Raw genomic sequence first — 19,516 nt, forward strand, 5'->3', positions numbered from 1 at the left:
AGCCTGAGCCCACTGTTGTATGCCTGACCTGAGACTACAGTTCATATAAAAATACAGCACCTCAGTACACAGTACTAGTAAGACCTAACCATTTGCTACAAAGGAAGTTATTACAAGAAAAAAGAAAAAAATTCAGCAAGTTATCCAAATCAAAAGAAAAAAACTGTAATGGAAACGGTTTGTACAATGAACTTTCCAAATCAAATTTACCATATGATGTAATGGAGAAATTGATCAGATGGACTATTTTCATTGTGATCATGCTTAACCATCTCTAATGTGTAGGCTAATGAGATAAAAAAAAAAAGCATGCATATTTTGTTTCCTTCAAACCTATAAAACGTGGACTTACTCCTTGCTTAGGGTCTCACAAAATACAACATTCTTGTGTGTCTAAAATTTTAAGTAGACAAAAAAAAGAGTATTTTCTAAGGAAATTCAAAGTTCACACTCAAAATCAATCTATGAATTGAGCCAAGACAAATGAAGATTGCTGTATGTCTTACTCTCAAACTTCCCTAAGCTTCTTCAAAAGATCCATAATTTTTTAAGAACTGTATAGCTATTTGGAATAAGCTACCACTTTCAGATGCCATTCACACACTTCAATAAATGTGAATCTTACTTTGATGAAGAAAGTACACTTTGAATTAAAAACCTGTTATCAGCAATGTATGTCCATTTCAAGAGGATGCGACAGAGCTACAAAGCAAACACTGCTGGATCTTTTCAGAGTCTAACATGAATCCCAGTCTATCCTGAGATATTTAGCTATGTGACCACACACATCTCAGTGTTCATATCTGCTTGGATTTGTTAAAACAAATTCTCTAGCATCAGATTGTTAAACTCAGTATTAATCTCTATCACTAAAGAAATAATCTTGTAATCAGAATAAGTGCCTTGGCTGAACTTACCATTTAATAAAACCTCAAAGAGCTATATTTCAATATTCTCTTCAGTTTCAAATTGAATAGCAATGAAAAATAGGCCTGTGATAGTACTTTTTTAATGAATAATACTCCGCAAAATAATTTGGATTCCTGCACCATTACCTATTTTTAAAAAGTTTCCATAATTAGTTAAGTCCTATTCCTAACAACAAAAAGGTGACAAAACAAATATGTATATGGATTTCAAAATACGACATGTGTATATGCTAACCCAGAATGGGGACCATGAGGTGTTTATAAATTCATGTTAAAAACAGGCACTGAGATCCCAACCTTCTTACTGTTTTTAAAAACTTCTATGTCCCCCTAAAGACTATTCTGAATGAAAGAAAGTAATCAGCTTGATGGTCATTTAATTTAATTGACTGTTCATCTGTTTTAATTTTGATTCTATTTTGCAGTACTGAGCTTGTCTATAACCTAAAGATTTGTAAATTCTATGGCAAGCACTATATCTACCTTTTGAAGGACTTAACAAATATATCTCTTTAAAACATGTTTAAAATGAGAAAATTAAACAGAAAACTATCTCCCTATACCACAGAAAGTTATAAAATCATTCTGCAGAAAAACAATCTGTTATAAGTAATAATCTCACAAACAGTAAAAGCAAAAAATACTGTAAAGATAAACTTGTAAACAATCCAAAAAAACTTGTAAACAACCTAACAAATTCAGCTCTTTCTTCTCTTCCCCAAACTAAGTAGACTTATTCTAAAGAAACACAATTAACACTTTTACTTGTTAAGCTATACCAATTCTTAAGAAAACATGTCAAATCTGAAAGTTAATATTTCAAAGAAAAAGCAAATGATATAAGAGATATAAACTCAGCTTCTGCCTTTGGAGTTAGATTAAGGTAGAGACGACTTAACATTAAAAAGCAAGAGTCCCACAGAAATGGAGAAAAACTTTACAAAAGCACATCTATATAATAGGGGATTAATATACAAAATATACAAGGAACACCTACAACTCAACAATAAAAACTGTCCAATTTAAACATGGGCAAAGGACTTAAACATATATTTCTCCAAAGACAATTATAAATGGCCAGTAAGCACCTGAAAAGATGCAGGGGTGTAAGGGGGTTGCATGAAACAGATAACAGGGATTCAGAGGTACAAGCTTCCAGTTATAAAACAAGTAAGTCATGGAGACGTATATTCAGTATAGGGTATACAATCAATAATAATGTAAAACCTTTATATGGTAACAGATGGTTACTAGACTTATCAAGATCATTTCATAATTTAAATGTTGAATCACTATGTTTCACACCTGAAAGTAATATAATATTGCATGCAAAATTACTTCAAAAAAATCTCTAATCATTAAAGAAATGCTAATCAAAACCATAGTAAGATATAATTTCACATTCAATATGATGGCTATTATAAAAAAAGGAAAACAAGAGTTGGTAACAATAAAGAAACTGGAACCTTTCTGCATTGCTGATGAGAATGATATGATGGTGCAGTCACTATGAAAAACAGAATACAAATTTCTCAAAAAATTAAACATAGAACTATCATATGATTCAACAATTCTACTCCTATGTATATACCCAAAAAAGCTGGAAGAATGGACTGAAATAGATAATTTGCACACTCATGTTCATAGCAGCATTTTTCACAATAGCTACAATGTAGAAATAATTCAAATATCTATTGATGCATGAGTAGATAAACAAAATGTGACATTTACATACAGTGAAATGCACTCTCCCTCTCTCTCTCTCTCTCTCTCTCTAGTCAGTAAGTCGTGTCCGACTCTTGCGACCCCATGGATTGTAGCCTGCCATGCTCCTCTGTCCATGGGATTCTCCAGGCAAGAATACTGAAGTTGGTAGCCATTTCCTTCTCCAGGGGATCTTCCCCACCCAGGAACTGAACCACAGTATCCTGCATTGCAGGCAGATTCTTTACCAACTGAGCTATGAGGGAAAAAACAGAATGAAGGAAGGAAGGGAAGGAGGGAGAAAGAGGGGAGGGGAAGAAATATAGGCTACAGCATGGATGAACCTTGAAAACTTTATGCTAAATGAAGTATGTCAAATACAAAAGGACAAATATTCAATGATTCCATTTACATATGGTATCTAAAATAGTCAGATTCATAGGAACAGAAAGTAAAACAGGAGTTACCAGGAGCTGAAGGGAGTAATGGGAGTTACTGTTTTAATGGGTACAGAATGTAACACTTCTGGAGAGTGATAATACGAATGGTGGTTAACAGCAGCACAATGATATGAACGTACTTAATGCCCCAGAACTGCACACTTAAAAATAGATAAAATGGTAAACTCTATGTTAGGTACATTTCACCATGATAGAAATTAAAATAATAGTGATTTTTTAAGGTGTTGTGATACAGCGGAAAGAACCCTGAATCAAGAAAATGAAAATCAAGTTGAGGTACTGATATTAACTGTGTGCTCTTAACTAAGTAATTTGACCTCGCTGGGATTCAGTTTTTTCATTTTTGAAATAAGAAGATTGTAATAGATGATGTTGGTGTTTCTTTTCAGTTAGAAACATTTCATGAAAGAATATTCCACACCAGAAGAACCAAAGCTGAAAATCAGGCTGTTGCCACTCAAATGGAAATAAGAGACTTAACATCTCAGTTACATCTTACCAGTTACATCTTACATTCTGTCACAGACAATGTTAATCACAAAAGCAGATAGATTATAATAAATACAGCTTTGGAAACAAAGGAACGAAAAAGATCTATCTCGAGTAACATTAAAAACACCCAACTTTTATGTTTCTGTGGCTTCAAACTGGGCAGTTGCGCAGTGTTTGAGCCCTGTGGGGTGGGTTACTTACTCTGTTTACTAATAAATGTAACAGGCATTTTTGTTATACTTGATGGGCCCAGCTTCCATTAAAGCTAAAAGCACTTATTCATACGGCAGAAAAATGGCTGCTTCAGTTTCCATTTCAGGGAAGCAAATGATCAGTGATCTGCCCCACCTCTCCTCATCAATACCATGAACCTGCTAGCACCAAATCCTGTATTTCCTATTTAACACTGAACTCGAACACAGATTCCACAGAAGTATCTTCCTCCCACAAATAAACTGCTCAACAACTTCACTAGCCAAAACCATGATACCTCTGGCATTGGGCTAAGTTAAGAATGGATACTTGGAGGAACCCCTAATCTTGTAAGGAAATATGTGTTTTCGCCCATTACTACAAGTATGAAAATGGCTCATGATATAAATCAGCAAGCAATAATTACGAAGAAAGAAGAAACAAGAAAACAGATTTCAATTCAATATAAGAAAGAGCTTTAGAACTGCCCAAAATGACTTTGGCTGCCTCAGAAAGTAGCTAACTCCCTGTGCATAAAATGTTCAATCATAGATGACCATAAATCAAAGCTATGTCATAAATATGACTCAGAAATTTACCTAATACCTAATATTTCACCTAACCCTAATAACTCCAATTCTCTGAGATTAGCAGCACAATAATATCTATTTACTATTAATTGCTACTAGGAAAATTCATATTAGCTACACTATCATAACCAGCCTCTCTACACATGGAAATCTGTATTAACTATAAAGCAAGAAAGCATATTGAGCTTTTAAAGATAATTAACAAAAGATAATGTAAACCTTCACTCCTTTCAGGTAAGGTAGGGATCAAGGACTTTGGAATTAAATAACCCTCCGTGAGAATCCTTGTTCTAGGTACTGTGTGACTTTTGACAAGTTATGTAACCTCTCTGAGCTTTCGTTTTATAAGAGGGAACATCAACCTCACAAGGTTGTTAGGAAAGCGATGTTAAACTAATTACCTAACACTCTATAAAAAAGTATAGTATTCTCTTTCAACTCCTACCCATTCTTTAATAACCTGCTTAAAAGTTACCTTCTCCATGACTCTCTAAGCCATTGAAATTTTTCACTGAACTTACAAAACTTATTTTTGAGTAAGATCATTTTTGAACCCACAATTATAGGAGAAAGTGAACTCAAAACTGTATTATGGTTGTAGTTTAATAAGCTGGATCAAAAAGAAATGGGACTAATGAATATTTGATTAACTGCTTAACTATTTTTAAGTGTTCATATGGAAAATGTAGACATCCTCATTTGTGTACAAGCCTAAAGTAACTTTCCAAATTCTTCCCCCACTGTATTCATTTACAAATTTAATGAACTAATAACCCTTACTGTTCGGACAACATTGTCACCTAGACGCCTCTACACCCTAACTAGCCTCTCAAGAATTGGATATCTAACTGGTTCAGCCATTAAAGCCCAATTCTACTGTCACTTCTCTGAAGTTATTTCTGAGGTCTTAGACAAATTCTCTAATTTCTTTAAATAAGACATTCTGCTTAAGCCTCAATTTTGTACTTTAATGACAACTGTTTTCACATGTGTCTAGTGTCCTTCCCTACTAGATTGAAAGTGTTTATGGTGAGGAGATATCTTTCAACTTCACTATAATATACTGTATTGTTTCCTCAATCCCAACACTTAGCACACTGCCTATCAAAACACAGAAAAATATTTAATGACATCAAATGTCCCCTAATACAACTGAAATGTCTTAAAGGAAAGGAAAAAAACGACAAAGGAATAAAAAAGAAATTGACACAAACTTCAAGTACTTATTTTTAAATTAAAACTGCAGATCAATAATGTGTAGGTTGTCAATGTTCATGTAATATAACACTGCATACTGACAAAAGCAAATAGTCTAAAAGTTACATTACACAGGATAGATGAATCTCAGAAATTTAAAGTGACAGAGCCACCAAAAAAGGAATATATGTTGCATGATTCCATTGACATTAAATCCAAGAATATATGCTATTAAAAATCAGGATAATGGCTAATATTGGAGGAAGATGGAAGAGAGAAGCTTTCAGGATGCTGATATTTTGTTTCTTGAGCTGGTTACCAAGCACTCACTTCAGTTATGAAACACCGTAATATGTGTACTTTTCTATAAGATATTAATATTTCAGTCAAAACATTTAAGAGTTGAAATGTATATCATTTCTCTGTTTTGAGAAAAATGGCAATGCTAAGAATACATCTAAAAGCCTAAAATTGTCATCACTGTAGAAATTTTAAAAATAATTATGAACAGTAGACCAATGCTTAATTCTGCTAGCAATAACAATGCTGATACTTTATTGCCCTTTAATCAATCACTTATTGCCGTTTTTTAAACAACTCATAACTGAAAAAAGAGTCAAGTGAAAATTTAAATTAACTGCTCAAAATTTATCCCCCTTAAATATTCTTGGGTCACTGTTTTTGTCACTACATCCTACACATTTTAGTCCTGTTCCAAGAAACTGAAAGAACTAAAGTTTACCTGATAGGAAATAATAAAAAAGCTTTTCTGAAAAGCTTATTTTTATATGTTTGAAAACTATGTAATATAGAATGAAAGATACAATATAACCAAAATATTTTGGAAAAACAAAATCTAACAAACTAAAGTTTTGTAATAGCTTGCTCATTGAGATTAAAATATTTTATCATGAATATTTGGAAGATAACCTTTTCTCAATGTTATTTAATTCACATATTTTTAAAATTACCAAACCTAATTAAATATTATTAGTTTCAAGAGTCATATAAAATTAACATCTCAATTTAGAAATATTTTAAAAAGTATAAACTATTTTGCTGACTTAAATAGAATCTAGATTTATATTACTAACATACCAAGTAAAAATTTTTCAGTGTACTATAAAATGCCTTTGTTTCAAAAGCTATGGCCTGTAGTGAATATGCTCTTCTCATTACTGCATGAAACACAAACAGAGCATCATAAAGATGCCTTAAGAAATTCTGGAATGTGAATTTTAAAAAACCAAACAGCTTGCATTATCTGAGGAAGGGAGAGACTGTGAATGGGGACAGACTTGACATAATCCTCACTCCCTGCAACCATTAAACAAAATTCTCAGTTCTCCTATGATTTCTATTTCATAGAAGTATTATACATTTTATCTGGTACTTTATATGCTTCATTTATCTAAAAGATATATCTCAACTTACTGACTTTTGTATTGATTACTTTCCATTTAGAGCTCCTAAAAATTATAGTTTATTTTGTATTTGCTAAGGAAAACAACTTAAAGAAACTATTTCAAAACAACATACTTTTGTAAAACATAGCAAAAAATAGCACTGAAATAATGGAGAAGTGGTCTTAACTGCACGAAAGCAAATCACATCCAAATAAATATTAGCATTCTGTGATCTCATGCTTTTAGTATTTAATTGGAATATTTTCATTCAGATGTCAGCAGATATATTTTAAACCAAATTTGGCAATATTCAGAGTAAAATCCTTAAAATCAGTACATATCCTTAAAATAAGCCTTACCTATTTAAATATTCATCTTTTTTCATATAAAGTCTATAACTCACTTTGGAAATTTTGGCTGCTTTATTTTTAAGAGCAAGTATTTTCTACAGTAAATGCTGCACTGTATCTAATAAAATTTTAGTGTCATGGATAATAAATCAGCAGATACAAGAATCTATTAAAGTTAATATCAACTTATCAACTGGAACATATCCCATGGTATTTTGTAATAGATCAGAATATATATTTCTTGGATCAAATGCAACATATAAACACCAATACAAAGTTGAAAAGTGCAATCTCTCACAATATAATAAGTGCCATATGAGGCATATGGATGAGGCATAATATGCAATATGAGGCCTAAGGACAAAACTAATCAAGAAAAATTAAGAATAAAATCATTTAACTGGTTTCAATTTATAGAAAAACAGGCTCCAAGACTCAGTTAACTTTAAGTTCTATATCTTTTCAATTTTCTGAATCAATAGGCAAATTCCTTTGAAAATGTTATCATTAACTTTACAAATTTCATTTTAAAAGTTATGTATTATTCAAGGAAATATATTTTTTACAAATCAAGTACTTTAAATAAAGAAATCAAATCTCTTTTTTGAAAGGTATGTTGCTTTTCATAAATAACTAATGAAAATAAAATCCTACAATAATAAGCTTGCTAATTAGGATAAAAAAACAAAAACAGATTTCAAATAATTGAAGTAATCCAAATTTTAAAATATAGAAATATTTCACTAGAATATAATTTCATATATTTTCATCTTATTTCATACAGTTAAACAATCATTTCTTTAACATTAAAAGCACTGCTTTCGATTAAAGGAAAAAAAGTATGATTAGTAACTACTGACTCTCTTTCTATAAATCTCTTTTAATTCAGGAAGAACGACCTCCAAATAAAGGAATCCAGTACTAAATGAAAGTAAGGGCTAAAATCAGTTTCTGCCCAAATGCAGTGACTGTACACAGACACATCAAAAACACTAGATTTATGTCATAAGAATAAATGACATAACCACTTTTCTCAGTGGTTAGGAATATACATGAAATTGGTATTTAGTTGAAATACCTTGGTCTTGTTATTAATTTGCAAATTTTAAAAAAAATTTTGTATTCTCTCATTTAAAACAAAAAAAGCTTGCCCTTGCAGTTCCTATACAATGTGAAACAGCAACACTTTACTATAGCTGCAACATGGATTGGCAGTTATTACCCCAACAACAGTTATCTCTACCACAAGTACTAAAAACTAACAGATTTCAGACATTTAAAAGAGATTTCTAACATAACAGTTAAAAAAAAAATGAAGTATTAACTTCACATATTTTTCTAAAGTTTTGTATAAAACTAATACATTGGCATAAGACAGATATGATTGTTTTTTTCCCCTTTTAACATAAGTGAAAATTATCATAAACCACACTTTAACATAATACTCACCAGCATGTGGGCAGTTTCAGAAGTTTACCATAAAGAGCAGTGCTCAAAGAGGGAACAATTGGTACAGGTAAACAGTAAGATCCCCTACAATCCAAAGATGTCAGTCCTGCCTGGAAACCAAATATCTGCAACAAAAAGAAAAGACCCAAATGTTCACAGAGACAAAGTTTTAATAAGCACAGGATGAAATACGTCAGTTTCAATTTGCTCTACAACAGCTGCACACTAAATGTGTTCCAATGTCTTTTTGCACTTCCCAAACATCAACACTTTATTTTATTCACTTTGACATGAACTAAATCAGAATTAAGAAATTTAAATACATAGTGTTTCTTTCATACCCCTGAGAGATTATTGCTCTTTTGATCAATTTTAAGTTTCATATTTTATCTCTATACATAATTCTCACTTAGCATTTTACTGTCTGCTAAAATGTACATATTCTGTTAAGACAACTGAGTACATTGTGCACATCACAGATATTAACATTAATAAATTACTGTTATATCAGTTTAGCCTCAAAGAACATTAACTACAACAAAACAACCTTAAAAGTATCTTGCCTTCACCTTACAGTGTGCACACACAGAAGGGATATCCAAACATATCCTAAAAAATGTTACATCTTTTCCCTTTCTTTTGTGAAATGATGGGGTGAGGTTTTTCACCTCAGGAAATTTGGTAAATGGCATGAATTACTTTTTATATGTTTATACTTAAAACAAGTAGATCACACTCAAAAAAATATAAGCATTCCCTGAAATTCCTGAACACTACATTGCCTTAATAGGAAGAATCCATGTAATATCACATTTTACATGAAACACTGCAGAGAACTGAATATGATATTTCTTCTTCCACTATTTTCAATAAAGTAAACGTTTCAAACTGGAAACACAGAGATACAAAACGAAGTTACTGTTTTGAACAACAACATGCAAAAGCAGTTTAACCCCAGATTTTATCTTTCATTACTATTTTTTATTCCTTCAGTTTATCAAGCACTAACTTTCTTACCTCTTGGATTAATATTAGCTCCTAAAATCTACGGTTAAACATATTCAAAATACCTCAAAAACCAATTTTCAATAAAATACTTTCATTTAATGAATATAAACTAATAATTTCTTAGAAAGCAGTATTAAACTACTTTCAAACAGTTTCAAAAAGCTATTGTGCTATCATTCATCAAGTTGATAATGTCAAATCTTTTCCTGTAAAGTCAGTTAGCAATAAAGTAATTTTTTGGAAAACAGGCAAGAGAATTTCACATTTTCAAACTGAATTTCAAAAGACCTACTTAATCGCTATCAAGAAAAATGAAAGTGATATCCCTATTGATTCCTATAAATCCCACTATTAACCACGATACAAGAAAGTATTGACAAGAAAAAACCATGTTTCTAATATTTAACTGATCAACTTTAAAAATTAAGTCATTCCACACTTAAACTCTTTGAAGACTTGCTCTAAGAAACAATATATGCAAAGAACTTCTAGGAACTGTACAGTTTCAGAATTTCACATTTCCTCTGAAAGACCCAGTATTTAAAGGTTTCTTTAATTTATAATTATCAATACCACTTGATACAAAGTATGATTATTAAAATAACGCCCAACTTCCAAATATTTCTAAAGTACAAATCATGGTAAAACTTTCTCAAACTAGATTATCTGTGTTCAACTAAGAACTCTCTCAAGCTACTTTCTAATATTCTATAAATGTCCCAACAGTATAAGCACAGATGCTATCATTAATGTATTCAGATGAAAAATGGGTGTTGAGGAGATCCCCTGCTGGTTGTTTTCAGAACTGCAAAGGACTTTGGAGAAAGTCCTGCAGATTATTCAGTAATTTTTTTAAGCTTTTACTAAATTTACGTACTACCCAGAGAGGACTCCAGGTAATATTCAAGTATAAACTACAGTGAAAAAGGGCCTATCTACCATATCAAAAATAATTATTTCAAAATAACCAATTTTCAACTCTTTTCAATCACAGCAATAAGACGCGAAGATTTGCAATAGCTACATAACCAAATAACCTGGCAACAACACTTGGCCAAGATTACAAATACTTTATCCAGAAAAAGGGAAATCAGCACTGTATGAATTGAGGTTGTTTTCAACAGGACTGTTCATAAACTTGGAAATATAATAAAAGCACTTAACATTGCAAACCAATAGGCTGAGGCAAAAAGAATGTATGAAGCAATTAAGTGCAACTACTAATAGAAGTCTCAGCTGAAGGAAGTACCAACTTGAGAAAGATGACTTATATACCATGTTAAATGAAAAGTTAAACATGTACTGCCATCTCTTAAAAAATTCTATTAAAGAACAATTGAACTAAATCACCTCTTCTTAAATAAGGGAAAAATGAAGTCTAAAAAGCATAAAGGGCTTCTTCAGAATTACCTATTGCTGGAACACAATTTCACTCTGCCTTACTTCCTCACCCTACCCCTTCCTTCCCCTATCCAAAAATATATGGTTGATTCTCAACTTACTCTTAAAGGAAAAAAACAATCTTATCACTACCTCTCCCCTCCAACCATTAGTGAAATTCTATTTCTCATTTGGCATCAGCAAAAGTCTTAAAAGAGTAGGCTGTAAAATGCTACATTTTTTTCATTGCCTACTCATTCCTTAAGCCCTCTAAATCTAGTTTCTAGTCATGTATTCATTGAAACAAAAATGAACTTTGGACTGAAACTGATACCTTATGCAAAAAAACTAAGTATTTTCTCCTAATTTTTTTTCCAACAAAATTTAAGTGAGGAAACAATAAATAATAAATTTTTTCATCACCCAGATTTTTTAAATGAATATTGTCATGCTGTCACCTATAGCATTAATGAAATAAAAGCCTTCAGAATACAGAAGGATGCTTATAACTCAACAATAAAAAGACAAAAGAACTTCATTTTAAAATGGGCAAAAGATTTTAATATTTTCCAAAGAATATATACAAATGTCCAAGAACCACAAGAAAAAAAAAACTGCTCAACATCATTAGTTACTAGGGAAATGCATCAAAACCACAAGAAGACACCAGTTCACAATCATTAAGATGATTAAAATCAAAAAGACAGTAACAAGTGTCAGTGAGGATGTGGAAATGTAAGAACCCTGAGCCACTACTACTGGGACAGTAAAACAATGCAAGAATCCCTCTGAACAAAAAGTTTGGCAGTTCCTAAAAATGTTGAAGAATAGACAGCTCCACACCAAGGTATATACCCAAGAGTAATAAAACTTGTGTTTACACACAAACTATACAGAAATATTCATAGCTATCTTATTCGGAACAGCTAAATATTGGAAGTAACACAATGTCCACCAATCGGATAAATGCATAAACAAAATATAGCACATATCCATACAATGTATTATTCTCTCATAAAAATGGAATAAAGTACTGATACATGTGACAACATGGACGAACTTTGAAAAACATTATGCTAAGAGAAAAGAAGCCAGTCACAAAAGACTGAACGTTGTACGATTCCATTTATATGAAATATCCAGACTAGGCAAACACATACAGAGAGCAGATCAGTGTTTACAGAAGGTATGAGGAGTAAATGGAGAGTAAATACTAATGCTTTCTTTTTGGGAGGTGACAAAAATGTTCTGGAACTAGACAGTGGTAATGGTTGCTTTAACTCTGTGAAAAGACTAAAATCACTAATTTCTATTCTTTAAAAAAGGTGACTTTATGGTATTCAAATTACCTCAATAAAGGTATTTAAAAATTAAAGACCTTATTACATAACTAAAGTTTACATGAACCATGACCCTCACACTAGTCTCACTGCACCTCCCCCTGATCATGCCTTGATTTTTCAGGAGTTCAGAATGCATCCTGCTCTTTTGTTACACATTTATAAGCCATTTTATATCTGAACAATCTTTAGCACTATTTTACCTTCTTAATTTACATAAATGGCATCACATTATACATTCTATTATGCTTCCTAATATTCCCACCAAAAATTATGCTACAGAAAAATATTCATGTGGGTTTTATAGACTTCAACTTGTACATATCTGTATACACAAAAATTTCTCTAAGACAAGGGTCAACTAACTACAGCACACAAGTCAAATTCCAATCACTGTTTTTGTACTACCTACAAGCTAAGAATGAGTTTTATACATGTACATTTACAACTGATTTGATGATTGGGAACATTAAGTTAGTTGAAACTCCAATTAGGTGAAATGCTATCCCAAGAAAAAGAATTTCCTTCTCCTCATCAGTAAAACTATATTACAAAAAGAGTCCTATCCTGCATTTTCAATTCTGTCAACTCAAATGAATGGAAATTTGTTCTCTTATTATTTAAGTACCTATTCAGCATCCTAAATTTTGCCTCATAGCCCACAAAGCCTAAAATAGTATCTTAACCTTCAAAGAAAAGTCTGCTGGCCACTACTATAGTATATATATTGAAAATTGGAATGGATGTGTGTTTTCAAATTTATTACATCCTGCAAAATCCAAATGATACCAATCATACATCTATCAACCATATATGAAAGCACAGTTCCTTGAAATCTCCAGGGAAAGTTCTTTACTTGATGTCAAATATTCCCAAATCCAACAAAATCAAAGGGTTTTGATCCTACTAGAAGTTTCTTGATCTCTCTGAAGCATCTGCCATACCTGATCCTTATGAGTAACAAAGCCCTGTGTGTCTGTGTGTGTTAGTCACTCAGTCGTGTCCGACTCTTTGCCACCCTATGCAAAAAGGCCTTAAATTTATGTATTTTTCTATAATTTACAGAATGCTTTCACTAATTTATTTTTTATATGCTTCAAAACTCAGGTGCCTTGTAGTGTCTTAGCTACTTGATTCCACACATATTCAAAGATGGGTTTAGCATTTCAATAAAGAGGACTTGATAAGACATATGAAAGTTCCACCTGTATGTTTCCTTCCATGCCAACTCTCTCAATTAATAAATGTCATTACATGAAGGGGGAAGAATATACTATCTTGTCAAACAGTCAATACACTCACATTTACATATACAGATTAAAACTTAAGCACGAGTATTTAATTGAAAATTAGAGTTTAAAATGCCAAACACATGAAATAGACATTTAAATCTTTCACTGTAGTATTTTAAGACTGTAATAGTGAAAATTAACCTTTGAAAACTTCCTCAAAGGTTACAGTAATCATCCCAAAGTAACATGAACTGCTATAAACTTTATAACAAACTGGTATTTTTAGCCAGTTCCAAACAGTCATGAAACTAAAAGTCTCTACCAAATCCTTAAAGTTTTAAAACATACTAAGTCACTGAAGAAGCAGCAGAAATGCAATTAAATTTTTTTAAATGCAATCAAATTGTCAAGATTCAAGGCTTTATTTTTTAGAGTATTCAAAATTTTTAACACCAATGAAAAGTTTTTCTACATATACTACGCCCAATACTAACGTCCTGGGACATTTAACTTATCCATTAGAGCTGGAGTCAAACTTAACTAAAATATAAACGACAACTAGATACAAATGGAGTGAAAACCTTTTCCCAAAACATAATTTTATCTGGACTACACTTTAACTTTTACAGTTTCCTGGAAGTTCGAGTGAGCAGTTAATATAATACCAATGACTTTTATGTCAGCATGAATGACAATCATACCGTTGACCAATAGCTTTGGAGATGATTTTCCTTGAGGATGGGGCATGCCTAACTCATTTTTAATGCTAAGTGTCTGCAATACAGAAAGAACTCAGCATTTACCAAATGAATGAACCCCATGTAAGTTTAATACCTTGGAAAGAACTGCCAAAATTACACTTGCTTTGATAAAACAGGCAGATATTCTTAACAAAATAATCTGATATTCAAGTTGTCCCAATACACCTCAGTGTATTAATTTTGGGAATAAATGAAAAAGTACAAGTGCAATATATTCTCTATGTATATAACTTTCAAAAATATTTTCTACTACTCTACATATGACATAAAACATTTGTAACAGATCATTACAACAATGGGCCCTAAAGAATCATACTATCCTGTGTTTACACCTCTTTGAAACATAATACTGTCAACTCCATCAAGGGAGTAGAATTTCTTTCTCCATCATCTTAAAAATCAGCTTTCCACAGACATCTAAAAAACATGTTTTCCCATTATACATGGTTTGAAAACAGTCAAATTTTAATGTCTTAAATTTAAATATGCCTGTAGGTGATATATAACTAGTATCTTTAAATTGGTTTCTCTTTATAGAGACACAGATATTTAAGAACTTTAAAAGATCAAACTATCAAGTATAAACCAATAAAGTGAAGTCTATTACTGCAGTCCTCTAATCTTCATACTTTACAAAAAATATAGAGCATTTTTAGTACTTATTCTTGAATTAAACTTGGCAAAGTTTCCTTTAGTCCATAAAACAGAAATTAATTAGGTATATGCTATCTCTACTTACATTACACATGTCTGTTTGCTTAGTAAAAACACTTATTACTCAAAATTTGAGTTTACCTATTTGTAAGTACCTATGCTGTAAAAGTGCTACACTCTATCTGTCAGCAAATTTGGAAAACTCAGCAGTGGCCACAAACTGGAAAAAGTCAGCTTTCATTCCAATCCCAAAGAAAGGCAATCCCAAAGAATGCTCAAACTACCACACAGTTGCATTCATCTCACACGCTACTAAAGCAATACTGAAAATTCTCCAAGCCACACTTCAACAACACGTGAACCGTGAACTTCCAGATGTTCAAGCTGGTTTTAGAAAAGGCAGAGGAACCAGAGATCAAATTGCCAACATCCACTGGATCATCAAAAAAGCAAGAGAGTTCTAGAAAAACATCTATTTCTGCTTTATTGACTATGCTAAAGCCTTTGACTGTGTGGATCACAATAAACTGAGGAAAATTCTGAAAGAGATGGGAATACCAGACCACCTGACCTGCCTCTTGAGAAACCTATATGCAGGTCAGGAAGCAACAGTTAGAACTGGACATGGAACAACAGACTGGTTCCAAATAGGAAAAGGAGTACATTAAGGCTGTATAATGTCACTGTGCTTTTTTAACTTATATGCAGAGTACATCATGAGAAACGCTGGGATGAAGCACAAGCTGAAATCAAGAATGCTGGAAGAAATGTCAATAACCTCAGATATTCAGATGATACCTCACTTATGGCAGAAAGTGAGGAAGAACTAAAGAGCCTCTTGATGAAAGTGAAAGAGGAGAGTGAAAAAGTTGGCTTAAAGCTCAACATTCAGAAAACTAAGATCATGGCATCTGGTCTCATCACTTCATGGCAAATAGATGGAGAAACAGTGGAAACAGTGTCAGACTTTATTTCTTGGGGGCTCCAAAATCACTGCAGATGGTGATGGCAGCCACGAAATTAAAAGACACTTACTCCTTGGAAGGAAAGTTATGACCAACCTAGACAGCATATTAAAAAGCAGAGACATTACTTTGCCAACAAAGGTCCGTATAGTAAAGGTTATGGTTTTTTCAGTGGTCATGTATGGATGTGAGAGTTGGACTATAAAGAAAGCTGAGCATCAAAGAATTGATGCTTTTGAACTGTGGTTTTGGAGAAGACTCTTTAGAGTCCCTTGGACTGCAAGTAGATCCAACCAGTCCATCCTAAAGGAGACCAGTCCTGGGTGTTCATTGGAAGGACTGATGTTGAAGCTGAAACTCCAGTACTTTGGCCACCTGGTGTGGAGAGCTGACTCATTTGAAAAGACCCAGCTGTTGGGAAAGATTGAAGGCGGGAGGAGAAGGGGACGACAGAGGATGAGATGGTTAGATGGCATCATCAACTCAATGGACATGAGTTTGGGTAAACTCGGGGAGTTGGTGATGGACAGGGAGGCCTGGCGTGCTGCGGTTCACGGGGTCGCAAAGAGTTGGACACAACTGAGCAACTGAACTGACTGACTTGATACTGGCATGTATTACTTATTTATTTAAAAATAAAAGAGTGAGAGAGATGGAAAAGCTGAACAAAGTCTCCAACAATTTACATAACTTGATGCAAGGGGCTTCCATCGTACTTCAGCCGGTAAAGAATCCGCCTGCAATGCAGAAGACCCCAGTTTCATTCCTGGGTCGGGAAGATCCACTGGAGAAGGGATAGGCTATCCACTGCAGTATTCTTAGGCTTCCCTGGTGGCTTACCTGGTAAACAATCCGCCTGCAATGTGGGAGACCTGGATTCAACCCCTGGTTTGGGAAGATTCCCTGGAGAAGGGAATGGCTACCCACTCCAGTATTCTGGCCTGGAGAATTCCATGGACTATACAGTTCATGGGGTCACGAAGAGTCAGACACGACTGAGCGACTTTCACAATGTGATTTAAAGTAATAAACTTTTTCTTTGCATAAAATTAAGATGGATTGAATAAGAGGAAAATGACTAAAAACAAACCCGTTATACCCACTTTGCAAAACACTGTCTCACATAAATATTCCCTTGAAAGAAATTATGAATTTTTTAAAACATCCTTAGTTTTAAAATCTCTCATTGCTTATAATCAATGATAAATACAATCTTCGAAAGTTTTAATTACCATTATCTTATAAATACCAAGCTATTAACACCAAATAATTGAAGAAATCTTTAATGCAGGGACATCTTTATTTTTATGTTAATTATACTGAATAATGAATATATATGTATATCTTATTTAAATCTCATCTAATACGGTACTAATTCTGTAAAATTACAACTCCAAAAAAAAAAAGATTTGATTCTCCCAAAGCAAACCACATATTAATACACAAGAAGATTCACTTTTCATACCTTAAGGTAGCAATGTGCATAGCAATAATGAAGCAGATTATCAGAAGGCTGAGTAAGGCTGCTGACCACATGCACCAACTGTTCAGCATACATCGGCACAGAATGTTCCAGATTAATTTTATCCACCAGTATCTGAACAGAAGGCAAAGGCCGAAGAGACTGGAAGTTTGTAGTATTCATGAAGTTACTTGAGTTCTGGAAAATAATAATGATCACTTTATATTTCCAGAGAGGTAACTGCTATGTCATGTCCTCTAGAGACACTTCAGGGTGACACATAATGTAGTGACATCAAATTATCCCAGAAACGATGCCTTCCTGTAGGACTCTCTTACCATAACCAAACACCTCCTATTTTTAAGTACTCAATTTGCGCCAATATTTAAGAAAAAGAAAAAAAGATTTCAAAGAAGTCCTACTTACTGCAGAATTATCAATGCCCTTTCAGCTAGAGCTTTTTATTTTTTTAGTCAACTAGAATACTGAAACTAAATGCCTCAGTACATTGAAAGTATTTTCTTGACCAATACAGTATACTAACGCATATATATGGAATTTAAAAATAATGTAACGATAACCCTATATGCAAAACAGAAAAAGAGACACAGATGTACAGAACAGACTTTGGGACTCTGTGGGAGAAGGCGAGGGTGGGATGTTCAGAGAGAACAGCATTGAAACAAGTATACTATCAAGGGTGAAACAGATCACCAGACCAGGTTGGATGCATGAGACAAGTGCTCGGGACTGGTGCACTGGGAAGACCCAGAGGGATGGGATGGAGAGGGAGGGGGTGTCGGGATGGGGAATACATGTAAATCCATGGCTGATTCATGTCAATGTATGGCAAAAACCACTACAATATTGTAAAGTAATTAGCCTCCAACTAATAAAAATAAACGGGGAAAAAAAAAAAAAGTATTTTCTTAACTTGATAATTTCCCCCCAAATCCCAGATATGGCAGTGCCTTTATCTTCTTTCTTTTTATCACATTTAGATGACTAAAGGACTAAGTGGACTACTCTAGACAATCTGAAAGATGTTGACAATAAGCAAAGTTTGTAGGACAGAAAAATTTCTGGTCCATATTATATCTACTAATAGTAAACACGCTAAAGGCTCATTAAGCCCTAAGAGTCTCAAGGTAGGCTTGGTATTTTTAGTGTTACAGAATCTTTCTAAGCTTCGGAGTAAATACAGATAAACTTCCACACATCCAGGGTATGAAATTGATTAGCAAGCCATCAACTCTGGTCCTTGAACTTATTTCCATACCTGTAACTCTCAATGAGGAACAGTATAAACCTCCAGCAAAAAGTATGTGAAAATTATCTGGGAAGAGCAATCTGTTTTGTCCATCTTTCATCATCACAAGAATAGGGGAACCAATTGGCATTTAGCAGGCATTGGCTAAATACAGTAAGTGCTATGTGACACTTCTATAGCCCAAAAGGTCAATAGAGCCATTACTGAGGAACTGTGCCTAAAACTAAGCTGGACATACAATTCTTCTTTTCTGACTCACTAATAATTTGTAAACCATCATTTATTGAGCAATTATTATATTAAAGGACTTTATTTTGGATTACTAAAATACAGGAGCCCCTGGTGGCTCAGACAGTAAAGAGTCTGCCTGCAGTGTGGGACACCAGGGTTTGATCCCTGGGTCGGGAAGATCCCCTGGGGAAGGAAGTGGCAACCCACTCCACTATTCTTGCCTGGAGAATCCCATGGACGGAGGAGCCTGACAGGCTACAGTCCATGGGGTCACAGAGAGTCGGACACGACTGAGCCACTTCACTTTCACTGAGATATAATATACAGTAAAGCATAGAAATTTTAAACATACAGCTCAACAAATTTCCATGTGTGTTATCACCACACATTTCAAGCACACTAGTAGGGCCCCACCAGGGGTGGCCAATATTCTCACCTTGATC

At 33.4% G+C, this 19,516-nt stretch overlaps 1 protein-coding gene across 13 annotated transcripts in view; it reads right to left on the reverse strand.

Moving 5' to 3' along the window:
* VPS13B (vacuolar protein sorting 13 homolog B) overlaps positions 1 to 19,516 on the reverse strand; it is a 775,932-nt gene that overhangs the window by 652,305 nt on the left and 104,111 nt on the right. For all 13 annotated transcript variants that reach the window (XR_006336417.1, XM_043880234.1, XM_043880239.1 and 10 more), the window contains 2 exons: positions 17,576 to 17,770; positions 8,771 to 8,895 (listed from right to left, as the gene is read on the reverse strand). Coding sequence is in view for 12 of the 13 variants with exons in the window: in XM_043880234.1 (XP_043736169.1) it covers positions 8,771 to 8,895; positions 17,576 to 17,770 (320 nt within the window). In the remaining variant the exon portion in view is untranslated. The remainder of the gene's footprint in view (positions 1 to 8,770; positions 8,896 to 17,575; positions 17,771 to 19,516) is intronic.

This window comes from Cervus elaphus, chromosome 21 (genome assembly GCF_910594005.1).
Source record: "Cervus elaphus chromosome 21, mCerEla1.1, whole genome shotgun sequence".
Taxonomy (NCBI): Eukaryota; Metazoa; Chordata; class Mammalia; order Artiodactyla; family Cervidae; genus Cervus; species Cervus elaphus.